Source organism: Bombina bombina, chromosome 5 (genome assembly GCF_027579735.1).
Source record: "Bombina bombina isolate aBomBom1 chromosome 5, aBomBom1.pri, whole genome shotgun sequence".
In the NCBI taxonomy this organism is placed as follows: Eukaryota; Metazoa; Chordata; class Amphibia; order Anura; family Bombinatoridae; genus Bombina; species Bombina bombina.
Window position 1 is genome coordinate 966,263,776 of NC_069503.1, and position 26,259 is coordinate 966,290,034.

A 26,259-nucleotide genomic window follows, 5' to 3' on the forward strand; every position below is an offset into this window, starting at 1 on the left:
CGTCCTCTGAGTCAACCTTGTTGCTTTCACATTCAAAATAAAAGGGCTCACAATAGTGTAGCAGATTTTAGACAATGTGGTAGGCGCACAAACTGGTTATACTCACGATATTGCAGTTAAAATAAGCCTTTTATTAAATTCATCACAAAGGTGTCTTCAGGTGCAGCTTCAGGTTTTATTTAAAATACAGCTCAACGCGTTTTGGCTAAAAGAAGCCTTTATCAAGAGCATAAAGTTAAAACAATTTCTGGAACAAATGGTAGATTTACACATGCCCCTAATTAGTTGTGAGGTTTTAAACATATAGGTATAGAATAGACAAGCAATAGTGCAATATAAAGATGCTCGAATACTTTAAAGTAGTTTCTTGTTCCAGTGTTCTGTCCCTTTAATGAATGTGTCAAAAATTGTGTCCAACTCGACTTGTCAATCACAGTGATTGATTTCTCCTTTTGGCAAATCTTTTAATCTAGCCTTTTATGGGTATTTAAGAACTGGGATTAAAAGAAAAAAAATATCTAGGCCACATGCTGTATTCTTAGTGCAGGTTCCCTATTTAAAAACTAAATACAAAAATACTACTTTAATGCTATATTACAATATAATAAAGTTTGTTAAACTCTAGCAGTTAAACTGTTTGGCTTCTCACTAATATTTGTGTATTTTATCCTGTGTTGTACTTGTAGGTTGGCCATGCAAATATTGATATGAAATTTGCAAAGCTACATTAGGTAAAAGGTTTCTGCACGTGGTTATCAAGTGTAGAAAAATATTCATTATTATGTCTGGTCAATGTCTATGATTTTGCGTAATTTGTAACTGATGTAAATGGATCATATTGCTTTGAGCAAAAAGATTATTTTTCCACTTTGCATGCTTATTGGAAGAGCTAATGGTGTCTACTTTGAAGACAGTTTTTATGTAATGAGTAAAACTTCCTGCCACTTAAAAACGTAATCGAATTACAAGATCAACCATTAAAGCTAATTAGTTTCCTTTTCTATAACTTCCATTTAACTCCTGTGTGCTTTTTTGTTTGCTGGAATGATTTGGAGCTTTTGAGTCTCCTTTCAATTGTGCTGATATTACAAGTTGAGCAAAATCGCGATTTCATTAGCCCAATCTTGATTTATGCGAGAATCCTTACTGTGATCTCTGAGCTGTGGTTTACTGTTTAGCAAAATTAAAAAGTTGCACAAAACACTTCAAAGATATATTACAAAGTACAGATACACTCATATTAACACTGTCTAATAAAGAGTATTATTTATATACAGTATATATATATTAAATGCATTCAAGCCTTTTGCCATTAAGTAGTTAAAAACATGTAAAATCAGATGTATGCAATATTCGTATTTAATAAAGGCTTTAACTATGTAAAATATTACTGTAAATATTTCTCATTCCAATGTTCTGCACATATCAGAATATGTTCTATGCATTTATAAATATATATTCCTATATATATATGTATATATCTATACCTAAATATAATTATATATATATATATAGATATAAATATATATATATTTTTTAAAAACCATCAAATATATGTAGAAATATTTATTTATGAATAATTAGAATATATTCAGTTACGTAAAGAACATTGGAATATGAAATATTCATATTTTCATGTCAGATTTGCACTAATGAGAATATATCATGGTGTTTGCGTGAGAGTCAGGGTTTTTTTCAACTTTTTTTTTCTCCATTGACTTCCAAGGGGGAATGCAAAAACATGATCGCGATTTTCGAATTTCGTATTTTTGCGCAATTTGGGTTACCGCTGGAGAAAATACTGTTTACTTTGAACTTGTTATCACAGCACAACCTGACTAGCGCAACAATAAAAATCCTAGCAGAGTTTTAGCTATAGCGAAAATGCAAAATACCGCTCCACTTGTAATCTAGGCCATGCGTCTCTGATATATAATATATATTTTTTGTTTTTAGTTGGCTTGTAATGATGATATAGATGTTGTTTTTCTTTGCAACACTGTGTAATCACAAAGGGTGAAAAGTTAATTGTGTGGTTAACTCTCTTGTAAATAGGCAACCACAAGACAACATTATTTGCACTTAGACAACTACAAGTACGTTTACCTATAAATATGAGGTATGATGCAACAGTGTCTTTCAATGCTGAAGACTTTAGAGACCTATTAGAATGTGGTTTCTATATTGTTTGTCTTCTGGGAATGTTATTTCAGAACCTATAGGTAATAAACTGAAACAGGAAGTTATGCTCTTTTATACAATCAAATTATGTGTATATAATAATTTTAACATTGACATTTCAAGATGTTTTTCAGTTTTTATTGTATTTTGAAAAGCGGAACTTCATGTCCACCTGTCCTATTGATCACTTTATTTAACCATGGTTTATAGCTTACAGTGACTCAAGGGCAGGACCCTGTGCCCTAATGATTTATGCAAATGTCTTCTATTTTTGTACTAAATAACTGTATACTTAAGATTTATGTAAATGTATAATGATTATTGTACTCTATAACTTTATACGTAATGTTACAGCGCTGCATAATATCTTGGCACTCAATAAATAATCGGTAATAATAATAATGTATACTATTTCAAAGGCTCTATTGGCAGCCTCTTAATCACATGCTTTTGTATTTGCTTTTCACAACAGGAGAGTTCATGTGGGCCATATAGATAACATTGTGTTCACGCCCTAGAAGTTATTTAAGAGTTAGCACAACACAGTACTAAATGCAAGTCAATAGATTTTAAATAGTCACAGTCATGTAATCAGGGGGCTGTCAGAAGATGCTTAGATACAAGGTAATCAGAGGTAAAAAGTGTATTAATATAACTGTGTTGGTTATGCAAAACTGGGGAATGGGTAATAAAGGGATTGTTATCTATCTGTTTAAAACAATAACAATTCTATTATAGACTGTCCCTTTAAATGTAGACATTTTTTACATAACATATTTTTTTCTGAAAAAAAAATCTTTCTGCCGTTTGGATACTGTGCTTTCATATTAACGATAGAACATTTTTAAGTGCAATGTTCCCTTAAAGGAATAGTTAAGTCAAAATTCAAAACTAAACTTTCAGGATTCAGACAGAGCATGTCATTTTAAACAACTTTCCAATGAACTTTTATCAAATTTGCTTTGTTCTCTTGGTATTCTTTGTTGAAGGCTAAACCTAGGTAGACTCATATGCTAATTTCTAATAGATACTTATATCTGCAATATAAAAACTTGCACGTGGTCGATAAAACTTGACAGATAAAATCTGGGGGTGTCACTGTCATGTACTGAACAGGCTTGTCTGGCAATAAGTGATGGATGATAACTGCAGGATACTTTAGTCTCAACCACTGTTTTTTAAACTTGTCCTGAGGCCTCCCTAACAGGCTAGATTTTGAGGATATCTGAACTTGAGCACAGGTGAAAGAATCCGCTGATTAGTAAACATGGTTATTTTACCTGTTCTTTCTCAAGGTTATACTGCAAATCTGGCCTGTTGGGGAGGTCTGAGGACAGATTTGAAAACCATTGGTCTAAAATGAACATAAGTACAGAACGTTCTTCTTAGCTGAACTATTATACATATAAATGAATCCATCAGAGGAAATAGCTTGATACTCATTAGAGTTGTTCACCTATAACAGTGTTTCCCAAATCCAGTCCTCGAGACCGTTAATAAGCAAGATAACAGATATTCATTATATCTTAACCAGAGCACAAGTGAAATAATCAGCTCACCCATCAGCTGATTATTTCACATGTGCTCTAGTGATGGTAAGCAATATATACAGTGGCAATGAATATTAACTAATACCATTTTAAGCTCATCCGCTTGAAAACTTGTGAGAAAATTAAATCATATTATTTTAATTGATGTTTATTTTTCAATTATCAATTTAATGCGCCCTTGCAGGTAAAATGTATAACAAAAGGCTCCTTTATCTTTTTATTTTGGCAATTTAAATAGCTGCTTTTGCCCTTTGTATATCCCCACCTGTAATGAATATTTCAATACTTTAGTATTGGCTATATAAAAGCTATGTAAACATAGCCAGCAAAAGAAATTCCACTCACAATGAGGGGCAGGAGAGATAAGTAATAGCATGTTAATTTTCAATTCTAAGTATTGGGCTTTCGTATACAGAAATAAGATAAGGATGCGTTTATGTGTATAGAAAGTTATATAATAAGATCACCATATTTCCCGCCAAACCCAACCCATTTTAATAGGCCCTAATGGCATAAATAAAAACAGCTGTTTAATATTTATACTATAATCGCGTTTGTAACACGTCCGTCACTGTCGTCAGTTGCACGTGCAGCCAAAAGAATGTAGGCTGTGCGTGCAGCCAAACGAAGCATTAACCAAAAAACAACTAACCGCCCGAATGAAATATTAACAAAAAAACCTAACTGCCCGCACAAAATAATAACAAAAAAACCTAACCGCCGCAGGAAGTATTAACAGAAAAGCACCTAACAGCCTGCACGAAGTATTAACAAAAAAAACCTAACCGCCTGCACGAAATAACAAAAAAACTTAACCGCCCGCACAAAATAATAAAAAAGCTTAACCGCCCACAGGAACTATTACCAAACACCTAACGCATGCGCTTGCAAAATAATCAAGAAATTAACCCTTAATACGCAAATTAAAAAACGGCAACTACCTAATTACAATATTAACCCCAAACCGCCAACCCCCCACAACGCAAAAAAATAAATCTAGCCAATAATCCCCCTAACCTAAAACCCCATAAATTAACCCCAATTATTTTACAAGATTTAAGATTAAATTAAAAAAAAACTAATATTACAAAAATTTAAAAAATCTAACATAACAAAAAACAAACACTAAAATTACAAAAAATAAAAAATTCTAACATTACAGAAAAAAAAAATAAACGTAATTATCCAAAATATTTTTTTTTAAAAGCTAAACTATTACCCCTATAAAAAAGCCCCCCCAAAATAAAAACACCCCCTAATCTAACACTAAACTACCAATAGCCCTTAAAAGGGCTTTTTGTAGGGGCATTGCCCTAAGTTAAACACCTCTTTTACCTAAAAAAATTAAAAAGTACCACCAAGAATTAAACCTAGGCTACTCATTGCCCCTAAAGGGGCATTTGTATGGACAGCTCTTTTGCTGCCCATTAAAAAATTTAAAAAATCCCTAATCTAAAGAAAAAAAAAAATACTCAAAAAATAAAAAAAAACTCCTAAATCTAATACCGAAATAGGTACTCACAGTTCCTGAAGTCCGACGGTGAAGGTCTTCTTCCAGGCAGCTCCATCTTTATCCAGCATTGGGACATCTTCTATCTTCATCCGGAGTGAAGGCGGCGCGGAGCGGAGGTGGCCAGGGAGAAGGACCGGCGATCGCAGAGCTGGACCGGCGGCCGCAAAACAGAACCTCATAGCTAAGAAGCGATTGAGATGCCCTGCTCCAGCGCAATTCTCTTGTTCAATTTTAAGTTTCACCGTGCGATGCAACATCACAAGTGGCAATTGCAGACGGACAGATTCACTACTTGCAAACCTGTCCGCCTGCAGGGTTAGTAAATCTAGCCCTATATAGTTTATAATGAGGCAATTTGTTGCAAATTGCAAATTACAGTTTCTATGTCAGGAATGATCTATTTTGCTAATTCATTTTCATTCCTTTTATTCAAGCATTAGTCCGTTTTTATTGCTTTCAGAAAAAGTATTTTAATATGCATTGCAGTTTTTTTTCTGTTGAAAAACGTATAATCCTGTGTGAAGCAGAATTTTTTTTCCTTTTCTGCTTGTGAGGCATTGTCCTTATCAACCAGTGAGCTATTGTCCCACGGACCATAGGTGCGCTTCCTCTTAAAGGGACAGTCAACACCAGAATCTTTGTAGTTTTAAAAGACTGATAATTCCTTTATTACCCATTCCCCAGTTTTGCATAACCAACACTGTTATATTAATATACTTTTTACCTCTGTGATTAACTTGTATCTAAGCATCTTCTGACAGCCCCCTGATCACATGACATTATATTTATTATCTAGTGACTTTCAATTTAGCCAATTAGTGCAGTGTCTGCCACAATCCACGGGCGTGATCACAATCTTATCTATATGGTTTACATGAACTAGCTCTCCCCTGTTGTGAAAAGCAAATAAAAAACCATGTGACAAGAGGCGGCCTTCATGGGACTTAGAAATTATCATATGAGCCTTGCTTGTTTAAAATTACATGCCCTAACTGAAACATGAAAGGTTTTTTTGGACTTGACTGTCCCTTTAATGTTTAAGCTATTTATTCTGAGACCATTTCATGCCAAATGTTTTTAATGTGTTTAAATATTGTTCTCTTAAATTTGTGTATAATTTTTTTTTTAAAAGCCTTTAATGTCCCCTTAAAATTGAAATGTACCTGAATGTATTTCATTTTTAAATTAAAACATTTTTACAATATATTTTCATTCTTGTAAAAGTGATTACTGTTTTAGCGGCATATGCACATATCATATTCTGTGTAACACATGCGGAATTGTTTTGTACAGAAAAAAAAAATCCTCATTCTGTTTGTTCTGCAGGAGTAATAGGGTTTATAGTACCTTTTGTATCTTTCTTTCTGATTGCATTATGGAGAACAATGGGTACAAGCTTGTACGTGACTGCAGATACCACAGCAGCTTATTCAAACAATGGTGTGTTAGCCAGTATACTGGCAGAAAGAATAGGGCACTTTCATTCTGTCGGCTCAGCAATGGCCAATGTGTTTGCATCACAGGATATTTATATCTACATATCGCATTTGTGATAGGACTCAGTGGGTGTATAGGTGGAATTTAATTGATTACTGAGATGAAGATAACAACCCTAGAAAACCTTTAATACGTATTAGACTTCCTGTTTACCCAAAAATGTGCTGCCTGTATTGGATTCAATTTATCTAAAGTACTGAACAAGTTTATTTGGGCATTGCCTGAACAAGATAGTCGGCTGGGGAACTACTATATAGCTCTGTACATAAAACAGGGTTATAATATGCAGCACAATATTTTAGCTCAGATGAAAGGGCTTTAATAACTTTTGAAGTTAGTTATCTGATGCATATAACAACTGTATAATGTTGTTAAAGGGACAGTAAAGTCAAAATTATACTTGAATCGATTGGATAGAGCTTAACATTTAAAACAACTTTCCAAATTACTTCTATCATTAAGTTTGATTTGTTCTCTTGGCATCCTTTTGTTAAACAGTCATTCAAGGGGAGCTCAGGAGCGTGCACATGTGCTTACCCATCTGGCAGCAGTGTTTGCAACAAAGTTTAAATAAAGAACTATTATATGTAGTTACAAACACTGCTGCCATACAATGTTACAGACACTCTACTGCTGCATAATTTACTATCTTTTTAAGGTTATATAAATGAGTCAGTTAGTGTTATATATTATGTAAATGGCCAGACAGTCTACATCAAAATTAAACAAAAATTTAAGGGACTTTCTATTTAAATGCTCTAACTCGTTACAGCATTACATTTTTATGACATAAATGCTCATTTACTACTATGAACATAATTCTCTAAAATTCACCAGCATGGAGAGAAATTATGGGCAAACTTCACTCCTTTCTCTAAAAATGGGGAAGTCCGATTAAGGGACGAGCTGCCTCTCGTACAAATGGAGGACCTTGCAAAGGAGTGAATGTGACTATAGTAAACTTTGAATCAGTTACTTTTTTTTACAATTTTTAAATGTTGTAATTTTAATTCATATTTAGCATTAAAAGTGATTAAATATTAGAAAATAATTTTATTTTTAATACACATGATTTACTTGAGCAAACAATGGCTGTGCAGAATATATCAGTGTTAGACTTGCAAAGATTTTAGTCTGCACTTCATCAGTCTGTCTGTCCCTCTGTAGAGGAGAAAAGATGACATGCTTTAATAAGGGAGACCTAGGTTTCAACATGACAGCACCTATTAGGTTAAGGGAACTAAAGCTTTGCACTTATTTCCTTGATAATGCATCTGCTATGTGTTGCTCTGAGGTTTCTCTTTACAGAAATATATTTTTTACTAGATTTGTAGAAGCTAGATCAAATGGCAAACAGTGCTGTACAGTAGAGATTTTCAACATTGATGAAAGAGTCAGTAGTTACTGAAATAAATACCGCACTGCAATGTTTCACCAATTTAAAGATATATTAAATTGAAAATTTTCTGTCAGACACAAAAAAAGAAGGTTAAAATGTTAAAATGTCTATAATTGAAACATGAAATGCAAGATTGTGCACAACTGATAATTATGGTAACCTTAACACTTTTGGCAGACTGGGAGATGCTGTCACCAGCATTAAAATAAAACATAGTTTTAAGTTATATAAATAAAAGATAATACAAATAATAATAGAATTCAGGGCAGAGACACTTGGAAAAAAATGGAACCTTTCACAGTCCTCTTTCACATCCCGCAAGAACAATACTACAAATATCCCTTTACAACTAAAGTATTAATCACAGTATTCTTATAGAGCACAGCCTTCTAAACAGCAATTTTAGTTTATACTTTAATTTGCCACCTCAAAACTATTTAATAAGGATCTGAATACTGAAAAGTGCTTCTATGCTGCAGGGCAAACTAATGTAAACACAGGACAAATTCCAACTGACCTTGGCACAGTGTAACGTAACAACCCTGAGGTCTGTGAATCAAATAACTTGGTTTTCTGTGCTTATTGTGTACACTTCAATATTGATCCACCATTTAGTAAATTAAAAAATCAATTTCTCTGTGAAAGACCAAGTGACTAAACATGTTTTTGCCTATATTTTTATACTAAGGGAATACATCCATGAATATCAAAATTAAACTGAAATATGCAGCTTTAAAATATTTTCTAATTGACTTCACTGACTTGGTATTCTTTGTTTAAAAGCAGAAGGCTCCTGAGTAGCAATGAACTCTGATTGGTGGCTATACACATATGGCTCTTGCTATTGGTCCACCAGATGTGTTCAGCTAGGTCCCTGTAGCGCATTGATACTCTGTAACTGTAATTAACTATATGTTTAACCTCTTCTGAGGGCTTAAATTCCTAGTTAGAACATTTTATTTAAAGGGATACTGAACCCAATTCTTTTCTTCATGATTCAGATAGAGCATGCAATTTTAAGCAAGTTTCTAGTTTACTCCTATTATCAATTTTTTAGCCACTAATCAGAAAGTGCCACCCAGGTTCTGAACCAAAGATGGGCCGGCTCATAAGCTTACATTCCTGCTTTATCAAATAAAGATACCAAGAAAACAAAGAAAATGTATAATAGGAGTATATTAGAAAGTTGGTTAAAATTCCATGCTCTATCTGAACCACAAAAGAAAAAAATTTGGTTCAGTATCCCTTTAACACTATTGTTTTCATATGAGAACATTTTCCTTTTTTTCCCTTCTAATTAAAATCTCCCATTAATATGTTTTTTATGCATTTTCAGTTGTTTTAATGTTAAAGAAACAGGTATGCAGGATCCATATCAGAAATCCCAGGAAACCATTTTTTGTAGCTCTTCACCTATGAACACAATTGTAGTGTGTTAATTGTGGTGATAATAAAATGCTCTGTTAGTTCTCTGCTAGCAGCAGTGACTGTAATAAAATGCTATAATGCAATGGAGGGTTCTTTGATTTCACTATTTCTTGTACTAGAATGTCCTTTAAGTTTGGAGCCTTTCTGTATACAATTTGGGGTGCCTCAGATTGTGAAAATGGAAGTAATCCGTCAGATTTCACAATGTCCCAATTTGTTCGGACAGACTCCTCCAACACTTTGTGTAGGGGGGTAAATGTTGTGATGAAATTGATTATGTTGGTGGTATCCTTCTCAATATTCCTCTTGTTTAGAAGTGCTCTTTGTTCATAATGTGACACTTTCTCCTGTGCTTTATTGATGTCTTGTGATCTGTAGCCCCTCTCCTTAAGTTTCATCTTCATGTCTTCTTGTGTTGATCTAGTGTTAATGAGTGTATTATTACGTGCCACTCGCATGAGTTGTGAGGAGATAACACTCCTCTTCTGATGTTCAGGATGAAAACTAGTTGATAAAAGTGAAGAATTTTTATCTGTTGGTTTGAAATATAATGAAGTGGCAAATCTAAAGCCTCCCTCACATGCATATTTCGTGATACTAAAGTCCAAAAAATATATTGGTGCCTATCTATCAAGCTCCGAACAGAGCTTGACAGCCCGTGTTCCTGGCGAGTCTTCAGACTCGCCAGAAACACATGTTATGGAGCAGGGGTCACAAAGATCGCTGCTCCATAACCCTGTCCACCTGCTCTGAGCAGGCGGACAGGAATGGCCGGAATTCAACCTGATTGAGTACGATGAGGTTGATTGACACCCCCTGCTTGCGGCCTATTGGCCGCAAGTCTGCACGGGGCAGCGTTGCACCAGCAGCTCTTGTGAGCTGCTGGTGCAATGCTGAATACGGAGAGTATTGCTCTCCGCATTTAGCGATGTCTTGCGGACCTGATCCACACTGTCAGATCAGGTCCGCAAGACATTTGTTAAATAGGCCTCATTATATCCATACTGTACTCATATTTAAACCGTATCAGTGACTCCAACTTGTTAAGAGTATCTATCCAATTCATTAATGAATCCACTGTACCCCTCCAGACCAGAAACACATCGTCTATATACCTAACATACATTTTTTAGTTAGCAACAGACAAGGTCTTCATTATGAAGGTTTCATACCAAAGCATGTATAGGTTGGCATATGCTGGAGCCATATTCGAACCCATAGCAGTCCCTGCTATTTGTAGAAAGCTGTCAGGTCCATGTTAAGTTTATTGTTGGCATATGCAAGACCCTCCATAGAGTTCCTGCTTGAACTGTTATCCTTCTGTTTGGAAAATAATTGTTTCAAATTTGAGAAGGAGTTGCAATTGAGAAACAAACATTTTATGCAAGCGGGGCACACTGCTGCCAGTCTTAGAACTATGTTAATTGACTATGTGCCACCACTAGGTGGAAACAGACATAGAAAGCTCTTGCAGGTTGAGGTGTCATGGATTTATCATTTGGACACTGTAGCCCCCAGAGGTTTAAATACACAGCTGGATTACAATGTGTTTTTGTAGCTGGATTTTTCTATGACTGTTCGGTCTAGGTCTCATCTGGCCCAGAGATAATAATAGAGCAATACCTCCTAAGTGAACATCTACTGTCTGGCTCAAGTTATGCTATATAAATTTTGGCTATATAATATAAAAGTGTTTAATCCGCCTATGTGAAGTTTCTACCATGTTATGATGGGCACGGAGGGGTATCAGATATCAATGTAAAGTTGTATATTTTAAGTAGCCTAATCCTGATTTTGGGATGGGCTATACTGTTTTGTATATAATTAATGAGTAGTGATTTTAATATTGTTTGGGTAAGTTTCCGTGATTGGTTGCGCCGTTGCAATTCTCTGATACAGTAGATTGTCTGTACTGTGATGTAATTGCAACTCGTCACAAGGGGGAGCGGTCATGCTAATTAGTATTAATAGTGAATTTAGCTAGTTGTGATGCGACGATATCGCATTGGCCCAGCCGAACCGGAAATGAGTAGCACATTTGGGTTAAATAGGTAGCGTTTGTGTTGTGTAGAGAACACTTGGATACAGATAGGATCACCCATTGAGAAAGGTACCAGTCCAGTACCGAAACGTTTGGGGGTATTTGCTCATGAAATTGTGTTGTAATTAAATTGGAATTTACTTTCTAAGACCGGTGAGTGCAGCGTTTTATGCTACTGAAGGATAAAAGGAATTTGTGTATGTATATATATATATATATATACTGTATATATATATATATATATATATATATATATATATATATATATATATATATATATATATATACTGTATATATATATATATATATATATATATATATATATATATATATATAAAATATATTACATTGTGTATATACAGTACATGCACATATATAATATATCCCCATAAATAATACTGTATTTAAAGCAAGAAAGGGGCAAATCAAGTTTCAATTAATTTGCAATATACATTTTCCAGAAGTAATCTTTTTTTTAATCTAATGCAATCATATTCAAAAATTAATATTTAACTATTGAAGGGATGGGTTATATGTTCATACAAAATTTATCTCGTAATAGTGTTAATCAAAATATGTCTGTATGTTTAAGCAGATAGAGCCAGATGTCACCATTCATTCTACTAATTAAGATTAACTTGCTAACCCTCAGCTGACAGGCAAGACAGGAGTGCTTAATGGGTCATTGGTTTCTGAAGTCTTTATTAATAGAACCTGAGTCTTCTGGTCCTCTACATTTAATAAGTGTATACACTAATCTGTTGTTTGTCCTTGGATTACAGTTCTAAGAGGTGGAGCACTTACAGGGACGTACAGATTGAAGCAGTTCCACTTTCACTGGGGATCTTGCGATGACCATGGCTCTGAGCACACTGTGGATGGCGTAGAATATGCTGCAGAGGTAGAAAAGAGACGCGGCTGTATCACTGTTCATTATTAACCTAATATTATGCTGCAAACTGGATCTCTCAGTGTAAATATAACATAGGAAGCTGAGAGGTTGCTATAAGCTCATTAAGACATGTCCCGTTGTTTTCTGCTCTAAGGCAAGTTACTTATTTCTTCCCCGATTCTATAGTGTATGGAGATATTTTATAACTCAATATATGAAGTAAATAAAATATAAATATAGTTTTCTTTCATTAAGCTTAAATGCATATGCTTATATAACTATTTTTAACCTGTGAAATCCATTGGGCTGGCTTAACAAGTAGCTACTTAAGTATACTTAAACACCAAGGGCCTGATTATCTAAAGTACTATACAGAAGGGCAATAGCACTACTTTATTCATTGTAACGTCTTCCTTTTATTAGTGAAATTAATATAATGGTTGAATAACATATAAATATATAACCATATATTAAGGATGGGGTGCAGTGTATTTAAGCTTAAAGGGACACTGAACCCAATTTTTTTCTTTTATGATTCAGATAGAGCATGACATTTTAAGCAACTTTCTTATTTGCTCCTATTATCAATTTTTCTTCGTTCTCTTGCTATATTTATTTAAAAGCAGGAATGTAAATCTTATCAGCCAGCCCTTTTTAGGTTCAGCACCATGGATAGCACTTGCTTATTTGAGGCTTACATTTACCCACCAATAAGCAAGCATAACCCAGGTTCCCAACTAAAAATGGGCCGGCTCTGATAAATCACATTCCTGCTTTTTAAATAAAGATAGCAAGAGAACGTAGAAAAATTGATAATAGGAGTAAATAAGAAAGTTGCTTAAAATTGCACACTCTATCTGAATCATGAAAGAAAAAATTTGGGTTTAGTGTCCTTTTAATAAATAGTCAAATTCAGTAGAGAACTGAAAAAAGAATACACAATTTGCACTGACAACGTTATATTTTCATTGGAACATGTTATGATTAAAACTTAACTTTTATTAAATATTCTCAATAAAAAGAAAAAAACAAAGTAAAGATTAAAAACACAATAATGGGATTATCTAAATGTCTCTGGACTGGCTCGCCAGGCCTTCTGCTTCCCTGGTGGAATTATCTTAAGACACTTTTTACAATGAAATCAAGGTGTCTGGATAAGGGGTATATACTGCATTTTCGTATGGGAAAGAGCTGTAGACATTACAAAAGTGCACAAATAAAATTTGTCATTTAAAAATCATAAAAAATAAGTAATTGAACCATTCACACAAAAATACACAGGAAAAAAATTGTATTGTTAAGGTGCATCAAAAATCGTAACAAAATTGTTAGCAAAAAATTCTAGTTTATCAAAAATGTAAAATTTGTATAGTAAATTGCACAAGAATAAATCTTATTAAAGGGACATAAAACCCCCCAAAAATTATTCCATGATTCAGATAGAGCATACAATTTTAAACAACTTTCCAATTTACTTCTATAACCAAATTTAATTTTTTTACTTTTTATCCTTTGTTTAAAAGCAGGAAGTCAAATTCAGGAGTGTTCACATGTTTTCAGCACTATATCATACCTCCCAACTGTCCGGATTTTTATGGGACAGTCCCGATTTTAGGGGTCTGTCCCGGGTTGCTAGCCATCTGTCCCGCATTGCCCCATGCATTAAAAAAAATAAAAAAATTCATTCTATTGGGCACATACTCAGAAGCAGCTGGCTTTTCTCTCCCAGGGTTATATACCTGTTAGATTCCTTGTGGAAAAGTAATGGTGTGTGGGTTAAGCAGGAGTAGGAAGGCTGTATACCCTCTGACCTCAGGTAATGATGACCTCTAACCCCTGGTAGTGATGACGTCTACCACTGGTGATAATACTAGCATTCCTTCAGTTTTATTCGATGAGCAGTGCTAACACCAGGGTAACGAAGAGTGGCAGCATCAGACTGCCAGCTAATGTGCTTGCCAACCCCAGGACCCCATACAATGAGTTACAGATACCCATATATGATGTAGTGTGTGTGTCTATCTGTATCTATTAGTGTGTATGTGTGTGTATCTGCATGTATAAGTGTAAGCTGTGTAGTGTGTGTGTGTATCTGTATGTATAAGTGTGTGTGTGTATCTGCATGTATAAGTGTATGCTATGTAGTGTGTGTGTCTGCATGTATAAGTGTATACTATGTAGTGTGTGTGTGTGTGTATCTGCATGTATAAGTGTATACTATGTAGTGTGTGTGTGTATCTGCATGTGTAAGTGTATACTATGTAGTGTGTGTGTGTATATCTGCATGTATAAGTGTAAGCTATGTAGTGTGTGTGTATCTGCATGTATAAGTGTATGCTATGTAGTGTGTGTGTGTATCTGTGTGTGTAAGTGTATGCTATGTAGTGTGTGTGTGCGTATCTGCATGTATAAGTGTATGTAATGTAGTGTGTGTGTATCTGTATGTATAAGTGTATGCTATGTAGTGTGTGTGTATCTGCCTGTATAAGTGTATGACATGTAGTGTGTGTCTGCATGTGTAAGTGTATGCAATGTAGTGTGTGTGTATCTGCATGTGTAAGTGTATACTATGTAGTGTGTGTTTCTACATGTGTAAGTGTATGCTATGTAGTGTGTGTGTCTGCATGTGTAAGTGTATGCAATGTAGTGTGTGTGTATCTGCATGTGTAAGTGTATACTATGTAGTGTGTGTTTCTACATGTGTAAGTGTATACTATGTAGTGTGTGTTTCTACATGTGTAAGTGTAAGCTATGTAGTGTGTGTGTCTGCATGTGTAAGTATATGCTATGTAGTGTGTGTGTATCTGCATGTATAAGTGTATGCTATGTAGTGTGTGTGTATGTGCATATGTAAGTGTATACTATGTAGTGTGTTACTGTGCATTTTTGCTAACTTTAAAGGCCAGAATCTATAATATTAATGAGGAAAGCAGAGAGCAGTTTTAAAGAATATATTATTAAATGTCCAATTAAGATAAAAATATTTAGCATGTAAAGGTGTAAAGGTTAATTAAATACAGAGCTAGCTATACTAGTGGTTTGAGCTTGTGTTTGATTTGCTGCCTAAGAGTATCAAAATATATGACTTTATTTAGAATTTTATTTATATTACTTTGGTCTTATGATTTTTTTTAATCCCCGCCCCCGCTCCTGCCAACCACATTTAAAAAAAATTTGCCGGGGGGTGGGGGGTGTCCCTCTTTTGAATTTTGAAATATTGGGAGGTATGATATATGGCAGCAGTTTTGCAACAATGTTATAAATAAGCAAGAGCACTATTTCCTGTCATGTGGTGCTCCAGACATGTGCGCGGTAGCATCTAGATAGCTCTTAAATAAAAACATGAAAACTAAGCAAATTTGATGATAGAAGTAAACAATAAACTTTTTAAAAATGGTATGCTCTGTCTGAATCATGAATATGCCCCTTAACCTATGCACAATGTAAATCATAATTTACATACACTATATGTGCAAAAAACACACATAAAACTTGTACTTATAAGTACAAAATAGAAAGTGTAATTGTCATTTTTTGGAAACATGGACGTGTGTGAATTTTTTTCTCAAATTCCAGTGTAATTCTCTAAACATTTCCTCCCTACAGTTCTAAGTTTTTTTTGTTTTTTTTTCTCGCAAATGAAAAGGTGCAAAGGTTGTGACAAAATGCTCAAAATACTTATAACCCTTATAAAAAATCACATGCATACATAAATATAGGTGACTGTAAGATGTTATAAACAGAAAGCAGCATAATGTGATTTATATTGGCTGCAGGATATCATTTTTAAACTGCGCCCCCTGTTCACTGCTAACTTCACTCTACACTGCAAAGTTTTCCTATCCAGCGGGCTCCATTCATTTCAATAGGAGACATCTCGCAACTCACAAGGACTGTCCCTTTTTTTAAGATAACACCAGGACAGTCCCTGTGAGGGTCAGCTTGGAAAGCCACGTCTGCCTAATACTCTTGACATATGTAATGTTCACATGGGATAATGAGCATTGAACTTCTAAAGTAACTTTTTACAATGTATTATAAAAAACTTTTGCATTTTTTTTTTTTTTTAATTATTATTATTTATTTTCATGGTAGCTTCACTTGGTTCACTGGAACACTAAGTATGCCAACTTTGGGCAAGCTGTGAAACACTGTGATGGACTTGCTGTTGTTGGTGTTTTCTTGCAGGTAAGCAGACACAATGAATCATTTTAAGTTAGCTATAATGTAAACCATTTTCGAGCATGTTAAACACATATATACAAACATGTTGCTACAAGAGCCAATACATCTATTCTTAATAGCTGTCCAAAAATGTGCATCTCCTGAACATTGTGAGCAGCAATTTAATTATTTTTTTGTATGTAACGTGATCAGTAATTCATTTCTTTACATGATTAGGTTAAAATTAAAGGGATACTGAACCCAAATTTTTTCTTTCATGATTCAGGTAGAGCATGCAATTTTAAGCAGCTTTCTAATTTACTACTATTATCACATTTTCTTCGTTCTCTTGGTCTCTTTATTTTAAAAAGCAGGAATGCTAGCTTACGAGCTAGCCCATCTTTGGTTCAGCACCTGGGTAGCGCTTGCTGATTGGTGGCTAAATGTATCCATCAATCAGCAAACCCTATCCAGGGTGCTGAACCTCAAATGGGTCGGCTCCTAAGCTTTACATTCCTGCTTTTTCAAATAAAGATACCAAGAGAATGAAGAAAATTTGATAATAGTAGTAAATTAGAAAGCTGCTTAAAATTGCATGCTCTATCTTAATCATGAAAGAAAAAAAATGGGTTCAGTATCCCTTTAAAGGGACACTAAACACTAAATAAATTCTAGTTAGAATGATGTATTAAGAGAAAAGATTAGTCTGAGAATAACATGTAGATGTATGTTTTAAAGTTTTATTAGCTGTTTAAATATTGACAAAATAAGTCTAAAGTTTTAGGGGCTGAATTATCAAAGGGACAATAAAATAAGATATAGGGGCATATTTATTAAGCTCCGAATGGAGCTTGATGGCCCTGTTTCCGAGCGAGCCTTCAGACCGCTGCTCCATAACTGATCCGCCTGCTCTGAGGCTGCGGACATCAATCCGCCTGATCCTATATGATCGACCCTATTGACACCCCCTGCTAGCGGCCACAAATCTGCAGGGGGCGGCATTGCACCAGCAGTTCACAAGAACTGCTTGTGTAATGATAAATGCTGACAGCGTATGCTGTCAGCATTTATCGATGTGTGGTGGACATGATACGCTACATCATATCATGTCCGCTCACACATTAATGAATAGGCCCCATTGTGTCTATAAAACAATGGGACCTTCTCTGCTGTGGCCAATTAGGGACAGTTATAAATAGGTCACTAGAGTGTGTAGCCAATACTGTGTGCAATATAACAGTTTTCTGCACTTCCATGTCTAACAGGAACTTACTAGTTCACAATTTCAGAATGGAATTACAGGAAAAGCGGACAAAATAAATAATAATTGCAAAGTTTTTTTAATATATACAATTTATCACTTTCTAGTAACATCTCAAAGTGTTTAATGTCCCTTTAATGTTATTCATAGATGCACAACTAAATCACTAAAAAGTATTAGTTGATTAGTCTCTGATAAGGACAACTTGCACTATTGGGAGGGAAACCGATATCGTTTCTGAAAGTTTGAAATAAAAATAGGTTTGCATTATATTTTAAAGGGATATGAATTGTTCTTTCATGATTCAGATAGAACATGCAATTTTAAACAACTTTCCTATTTACTTTTAATATCAAATTTTCTTGAAAAATAGGAAAGTAAGCTCAGGGAGTGCACGTATCTTCAGCACTATATGGCAGCAGTTTTACAAGTGTTATTCATTTTCTAGAGCACTAGATGTAGTTCTCCAGACATGTGCATACTTCCTACCTAGATATCTCTTCAACAAAGAATACCATGAGAACAAAGCACTATTAATAATAGAAGAAAATTGAAAACTTATTAAAACTGTATGCCCTGTCTAAATCCCAAAAGACAGTCACATTTTAGTAGATGGCCTCTCTTTAACAAGGTCTGGAAGACCTGATCCGACAGTGCGGATCAGGTCCGCCAGACCTCGCTGAATACGGAGAGCAATACGCTCTCTGTATTCAGCATTACACCAGCAGCTCACAAGAGCTGCTGGTGCAACGCCGCCCCCCTGCAGACTCGTGGCCAATGGACCGCCAGCAGAGGGTGTCAATCAACCCGATCGTACTCGATCGGGTTGATTTCCGGCGATGTCTGTCCGCCTGCTCAGAGCAGGCGGACAGGTTATGGAGCAGCGGTCTTTGTGACCGCTGCTTCATAACTGCTGTTTCTGGCGAGTCTGAAGACTCGCCAGAAACACGGGCTGTCAAGCTCCTTTCGGATAGATAGGCCCCGATGTCTGTAGAAAGCTGCTTTGTGGGAAATTTTGTCACAAACCCTCCCCCCCCAAAAAACAAACAAACAAACAACTTCTCAGCAATATTTATCATACAACTATTTATCTTCATTGCATATTACAGGTAGGGGAACAAAGACCTGGGCTGCAGAAACTGGTTGATGCAATAAAACACATTCCAAATAAGGTAATTTCTTTTTGCACTTTTTGCATACTTTGGTCATATTCATAACTATATTACAATTGCCATAGAGTGGTGAAAGATCAATGGATGGACCTCATATAAGTTTCTGCCCTAAAGACCAAGAGAGGAGAGTTACCCCCTTACACGTGCTGCACATTGTAGATGGTTTCTATTTACTAATATGTTTTTTACAGATGTAAGAGAAAGCATTTTTTTTTCTTTTAACCAAACAATTACTTTCATCCTTATTATATAACAGGGGCTTGAAATAATAGCATGTCATGCCCAAATATTACATTGTATTTATTTAAAGTGAAAGTAAATCCTAGCGTTTTACAAACGCTAGGATTTACTATTGAAACAAATAAAGGGCACTTTCATTCATGAAGTATAAGATACTTCATGTAGAAAGCTCCTTTATTTTATTCAATCGCTCTTAGCTCCTACAGCAGTGCACTGCTAAAAAAAAATTTGGCTAAGAAGTGACGTTTTCACCTCTTAGCCAATAGCCGTGCGGTAAATTCGGCTCCCATGGGCGCCAAGCCGGATTTACCGCACGGCTATTGGCTAAGAGGTGAAAACATCACCTCTTAGCCAAATTTTTTTTTAGCCGTGGGCTGCTGTAGGAGCTAAGAACGGCGACCGATAGAATCAAATAAAGGAGATTTCTACATGAAGTATCTTATACTTCATGAATGAAAGTGCCATTTATTTGTTTCAATAGTAAATCCTAGTGTTTGTAAAACGCTAGGATTTACTTTCACTTTAATATATATTCATCTTCATTAAGTGATCTATACATTAGTTGTCTCTATTGTAGCTTTTGCTTAATTTATGCCAGCTTGTTTGTCTGCAGTATATGTACATAACAGACCTAATAACAAAAATATGCCATAGTGTGCACTCAATTTCATATCCAATGATATCTCATAAATCTTCTATAATGTGCATTTTGGTTCCTCATTTTTCATTTTCATTTGAGTTTAATTGGAATATTTTTGACAATATTTATTCAGATTTTTGGAGAATAATACTACCTGAGTGTTAGTGTATCTAAATATTTTTTGTTAGTAAATAATCATTTAAGTTAAATTGTATATATATGTGTGTGTGTATATATATATTTATTTATATGTATATATGTGTGTGTGTATATATATATATATATATATATATATATATATTTATATATATATATATGTGTGTGTATGTAATGTGTGTATATATATATATATATATATATATATTTATACTCTTAATACTTTTTGTTTGTAAAGCGCTATAAAATGCGTTTTTTTTTTATAATAGTATAACGTTACTTTATCTATTTATTTTCTTACTGTTGTAGGGAATGGAGAGAACCTTCACCAATTTTGATCCATCGGGATTACTTCCAAAATCGCTGGATTTCTGGACCTATCAAGGATCTCTGACCACTCCACCCCTGCTTCAGTGTGTCACATGGAATGTTCTGAGAGAACCTATTAGTGTGAGCCAGGAGCAGGTAAAAAAAAAAACATACACATAAATACAAAACATACAAAAAATTATATATAAATATAGAGTATATATTAAAGGGACATAATACTCATATGCTAAATCACTTGAAACTGATGCAGCATAACTGTAACAAGCTGACAGGAAAATATCACCTGAGCATCTCTATGTAAAAAAGAAAGATATTTTACCTCCCAATTTCCTCAGCTCAGCATAGTAAGTTCTGTGTAAAAAGTTATACTTAGCTGCTGCCCAGCTGCAGGTAAAAAAAAATAAAAAAATTAAGAAATGAACAGCGGCCAATCAGCATCAACAGTGCTGAGGTCATGAACCCTTTTACTGTGATCTCATGAGATTTCACTTAACTCTCAAGAGATTTCATTGTAAACTTCCTTACACTGAATAGGGAAATAAGATGAGAGTGCATGATTCTCAACCCTTCGGCTGTCCCGGGACAGACATTCTAATTTGCTGCTTAGAAGTCCTTTACAAAGGGATGTGGCTACTGAGGAACTTTTGTGGTAAAATATCTTCCTTTTTTACATAGAGATGTTCAGGTGATATTTTCTAGTCAGCTTTTTACTATTTTTCAACAACATTTTGGAAGTATTTACAGTCATTGAGAAGATGACACCACTAATGTATAAGATTTTCTGTAGTGCTGAACACAAATCTCTAGCAGATAGCCAGGATGAACCTCCGCACATATAAAAAGGAAAATATTATTTACACAGGATAAGAACATCTATTTTTAAAAACCGTCATACATTTAGAACCGCCATTTTAGATGTATTAGTAAGAATGTTTGTTTCCATGCTTCTTAGTGGATAATAGTCTGAAGACATAATACTTTGGTCTTATTCCAGCAGGTTACTTACTTTCTGGATATATTTTTGTTTTTGGCAAATTAAATTAAATATCTGAAGGCACTAAATATTATTATTTATTATTATTCACTTGTTGAGTGCCAACTTATTCCTCCATGTTAATAATTAAAAATAAAAATGCCTTAGGCATCAAAGTAGTATTTTGTGTAACATTTGTCTCATATTGAGCTCTTGAATGGTAAGGTTGTCTTCATGTAGTGCTAGTGACAAATTAGAAGACATGCCTGTTTGAGGGCAGGTAAGTTTTGTGTTTTTGGTACATTTTTCACACAGATTAAGCCTAAAAATCAGATTTGTCAGCAATTCTGTTTGTAGAGGGGACATATCTACTGCTATTAAGAGAGTATTTAAAAAGTTACAGGCAACCAGGAAGTACACTATGCAAATAGTATTAATGCTCTGCTAAGAGGTTTTAAAAGAACTAACATCTTGGTTCTTATTCTATGTTGTAATTAGGTGGTCACATACATCTTTAACATCAGGCTATTTAAAGGGAAAATGTTCAACTGAGTAACATATCATGTAGATAAAATTAATGTGGGAAAAGACTGAGTGTAACTTCCCCTTTTTTACATTTGAAATAGAACTTAATATTCTAAATGAATACAGGGAGCAGAAAATATAAAAGGAAACACCTATCCATATATTAATGTCAAGTACCTAACAGGACAAGGACCACCTTTTGCCTCCAATCTTGCTTAAAATGCTGCCATGCACGCTGTGTAATACTTGCTATCAGGTTATGTGTCCTGCAGGTTTCTTGAATACAAGCAATTTTAAAATAAAAGTGCAGCTATATATTTGAGTTCTGCGAGGCTCACAGTGAACACTTTTTGTTGACACTAGAGACTGGCTGATTTTGTGGCAATTTCTGAGCCTGAACTGTGGCATTTATAAACATCACTGTGGTTTGTTCATCTATTTATTAATTGCATGTTATAGCATATCACATGAACCAATAACACTGCCCAGAACCAGAGCCTCTTCACTCTATTGTAAGAGTATTTAACCCCTTAATGACCACAGCACTTTTCCATTTTCTGTCCGTTTGGGACCAAGGCTATTTTTACATTTTTGCGGTGTTTGTGATTAGCTGTAATTTTCCTCTTACTCATTTACTGTACCCACACATATTATTTTTCTCGCCATTAAATGGACTTTCTAAAGATACCATTATTTTCATCATATCTTATAATTTACTATAAAAAAATATATAAAATATGAGGAAAAAATGGAAAAAAACACACTTTTTCTAACTTTGATCCCCACAATCTGTTATCAAAATCTGTTGTCACATCTACAACCACCAAAAAACACCCATGCTAAATAGTATAAATTTTGTCTTGAGTTTAGAAATACCCAATATTTACATGGTATTTGCTTTTTTTGCAAGTTATAGGGCAATAAATACAAGTAGCACTTTGCTATTTCCAAACCATTTTTTTTCAAAATTAGCGCTAGTTACATTGGGACACTGATATCTTTCAGGAATCCCTGAATATCCCTTGACATGTATATATATTTTTTTAGAAGACATCCCAAAGTATTGATCTAGGCCCATTTTGGTATATTTCATGCCACCATTTCACCGCCAAATGAGATCAAATAAAAAAAATTGTTCACTTTTTCACAAATTTTTTCACAAACTTTAGGTTTCTCACTGAAATTATTTGCATACAACTTGTGCAATTATAGCACAAATGGTTGTAAAAGCTTCTCTGGGATCCCCTTTGTTCAGAAATAGCAGACATATATGGCTTTGGCATTGCTTTTTGGTAATTAGAAGGCCGCTAAATGCCACTGCGCACCACATGTGTAGTATGCCCAGCATTGGAGGGGTTAATTAGGGAGCATGTAGGGAGCTTCTAGGGTTAATTTTAGCTTTAGTGTAGTGTAGTAGACAACCCAAAGTATTGATCTAAGCCCATTTTGGTATATTTCATGCCACCATTTCCCCGCCAAATGCGATCAAATAAAAAAAAAACTTCTCTTTTTCCCAAACTTTAGGTTTCGCACTGAAATTATTTACAAACAGCTTGTGCAATTATGGCACAAATGGTTGTAAATGCTTCTCTGGGATACCCTTTGTTCAGAAATAGCAGACATATATGGCTTTGGTGTTTCTTTTTGGTAATTAGAAGGCTGCTAAATGCCGCTGCGCATCACACGTGTATTATGGCTAGCAGTGAAGGGGCTAATTAGGTAGCTTGTAGGGAGCTTGCAGGGTTAATTTTAGCTTTAGTATAGAGATCAGCCTCCCACCTGACACATCAGACCCCCTGATCCCTCCCAAACAGCTCTCTTCCCTCCCCCACCCCACAATTGTCTGCCAGTACTAAAATAAAAGGTATCTTTTAATTATTATTTTTTTACATATTTACATATGCTGATGTGTAGGATCCCCCTTTCACCCCCAACCTCCCTGATCCCCTCCAAACAGCTCTCTAACCCTCCCCCTCTACCTTATTGGGAGCCGTCTTTTCTTTTTTTTTCTGTAGTGTAGAACAACCCCCCTCCCAGATCCCTTAGATGCTTTTTGAATAAAATTTTACCCCACTTTATCCCACTTTTCTTTCTGTATTGTAGCCATTCCCACCCGCTTCCACCCCGTGCACGCGCCCGCCCCCAGCCTCCCGTGCACGCGCTCGCCCCAGGCAATCCCTGCCATTATCCCGCCCCCTCCACATCACACGACCCATCGATGGCCGCCCAACCGCCTCCCAGACTGGCTCCCACCCACCAACGATACCGGCCATCGATGTCCGGTGCAGAGAGGACCACAGAGTGGCTCTCTCTGCATCGGATGGCTAAGAAAGGTTATTGCAGGATGCCTCGATATCAAGGCATCATTGCAATAACCAGAAAGCAGCTGGAAGCGATCAGGATCGCTTCCACCGCTTTCCAAGACCAAGGACGTACGCTATACGTCCTCGGTCGTTAAGTGTATTTTTTTTGAGGACGTACGGTGTACATCCTTGGTCGTTAAGGGGTTAAACAATTACATATCACACAACCTACATTCTCAACTGTACCACTTTATAAAGTGTATTTGTGTTCTGTGAACAAAAGGTTATACATTGCTCTGACAGTGGATATTTTTAGTTTCAGCTGCACATTAATAGTTCTGGAAAGAGATATCCGCACATCAAGGTGGATTGATTTATTTGTATACATCCTAAGCCAAAATCTGCTTCCTGATTAGAATCTATGCCAGTTTTTGTGCTATTAACCTAAACCTAGAAGGAATAGTTATTTTAAAACTTTTTACATGTTAATTCATTGCTGATATATGATATGAGTTTAATATCCCTTTAAATATTTTGACAACTGCATACCACCCTAAATCATTTAATCTCCATATTTGGAGAAATATTCATCAACTGGGTTGATTATTGGGTGTATTATAGTCCATGATAAATGTACTGAGTGTGTATATGTACATGTGTATAAATATATACTGTATATATATGTGTGTGTGTAAAATATAGGTATAGATATATAGAGATCAAATTATTTAGCATTAGGTTATAAATATATATTTTGTAAAAATAAAATTTAAATATATCTCTCTCTCATACAGATATCAGTGCTTCGTGGACTTTTCTTCAATAATGAAAATGATACGCCCTGCCATATGATGGACAACTACCGCTCACCTCAGCCAATAAAAGGACGAGAAGTTAGAGCTTCATTCCATTAGGACTCTCGTTTATAGACCTTAGCACTGCTATGATCATGTTTGGAAGCTGCAATATATCTGATTGTTGTCTGCACTGACATCTCTTCTCTAATCTTTTGCTCTGTGATTCCTGAAATAATGAAAATGTGAAAGTCTATTTACAGAGGCAGTTTATTTTACGCTTGACAACTATTAGTCAATAAATTAATGCTGCATTGCTATTATAAAAAGGAATGAAAAAAAAGCCATTTTAATATATAATTGTGCGGTAGAATTATCTCTGGAAAAAAAACTTGAATTAAGTACATATAGTGATATGTATTAATAAATGTGAACTTAAAGTACTTTTTAAATTATACAAAGTTATATTTAATAGTAAAATATTTGATTTTAGCTGAAATGTGTATATATTTTAAATTTATATGAAAAAGTATATATTACAATGTCTTAATAATGCTGACATTTGCACAGTCTTACGCTTATTATAGGGTAAAAAAATAAATATATATGAAATTAACATTGTATTTTGGATACCATAATAAAATTCTGCTATGTCAATAGTGTGTAAGTTGTATTTAATGGGTGAATAAGATGCAAACATTTTATAATAATTTGAATTTTCCAAATGTCAATAACAAAGTAATATAGATTTCTTATTTATTTTTATTAATATTTTGCTAGTTTTCATTGAGTGATAATGGGGAAAAGGAAAGGTAGTTTGCGATACATTATCTTTCTTGGCTTTTACCTTTGAATAAGTAAAGTTACAATCAGACTAGCAAGTCAAATATGTTTAAAAATCTGCAATGGCGTAAAATTTTGGGGTCACTTGGACATTTCCTTGTTTTTGAAAGAAAAGTTTTTTTTTGTCCTTTAAAATACCATCAAATTGATCAGAAATACAGTGTAGACATTGTTAATGTTGTAAATGACTATCGTAGCTTGAAATGACTGATTTTTAATGGAGTATCTACATAGGAGTACAGAGGCCCATCTGTTGTGTGTTCCAACGGCACATTGTGCTTGCTAATCCAAGTTTATCATTTAAATAAGCTAATAAATCATTAGAAAATCCTTTTGCAATTATGTTAGCACAGTTGA

General features: G+C 34.8%; 1 protein-coding gene across 1 annotated transcript in view; it reads left to right on the forward strand.

The window, feature by feature from the left end:
• CA2 (carbonic anhydrase 2) overlaps positions 1-25,721 on the forward strand; it is a 32,579-nt gene extending 6,858 nt beyond the window's left edge. Inside the window, exons 3-7 of the mRNA XM_053715172.1 lie at positions 12,392-12,510; positions 16,597-16,689; positions 19,036-19,098; positions 20,444-20,599; positions 25,060-25,721. Coding sequence (XP_053571147.1) covers positions 12,392-12,510; positions 16,597-16,689; positions 19,036-19,098; positions 20,444-20,599; positions 25,060-25,179 — 551 coding nt within the window. The 3' untranslated portion in view covers positions 25,180-25,721. The remainder of the gene's footprint in view (positions 1-12,391; positions 12,511-16,596; positions 16,690-19,035; positions 19,099-20,443; positions 20,600-25,059) is intronic.
• The last annotated feature ends 538 nt before the right edge of the window (positions 25,722-26,259 follow it).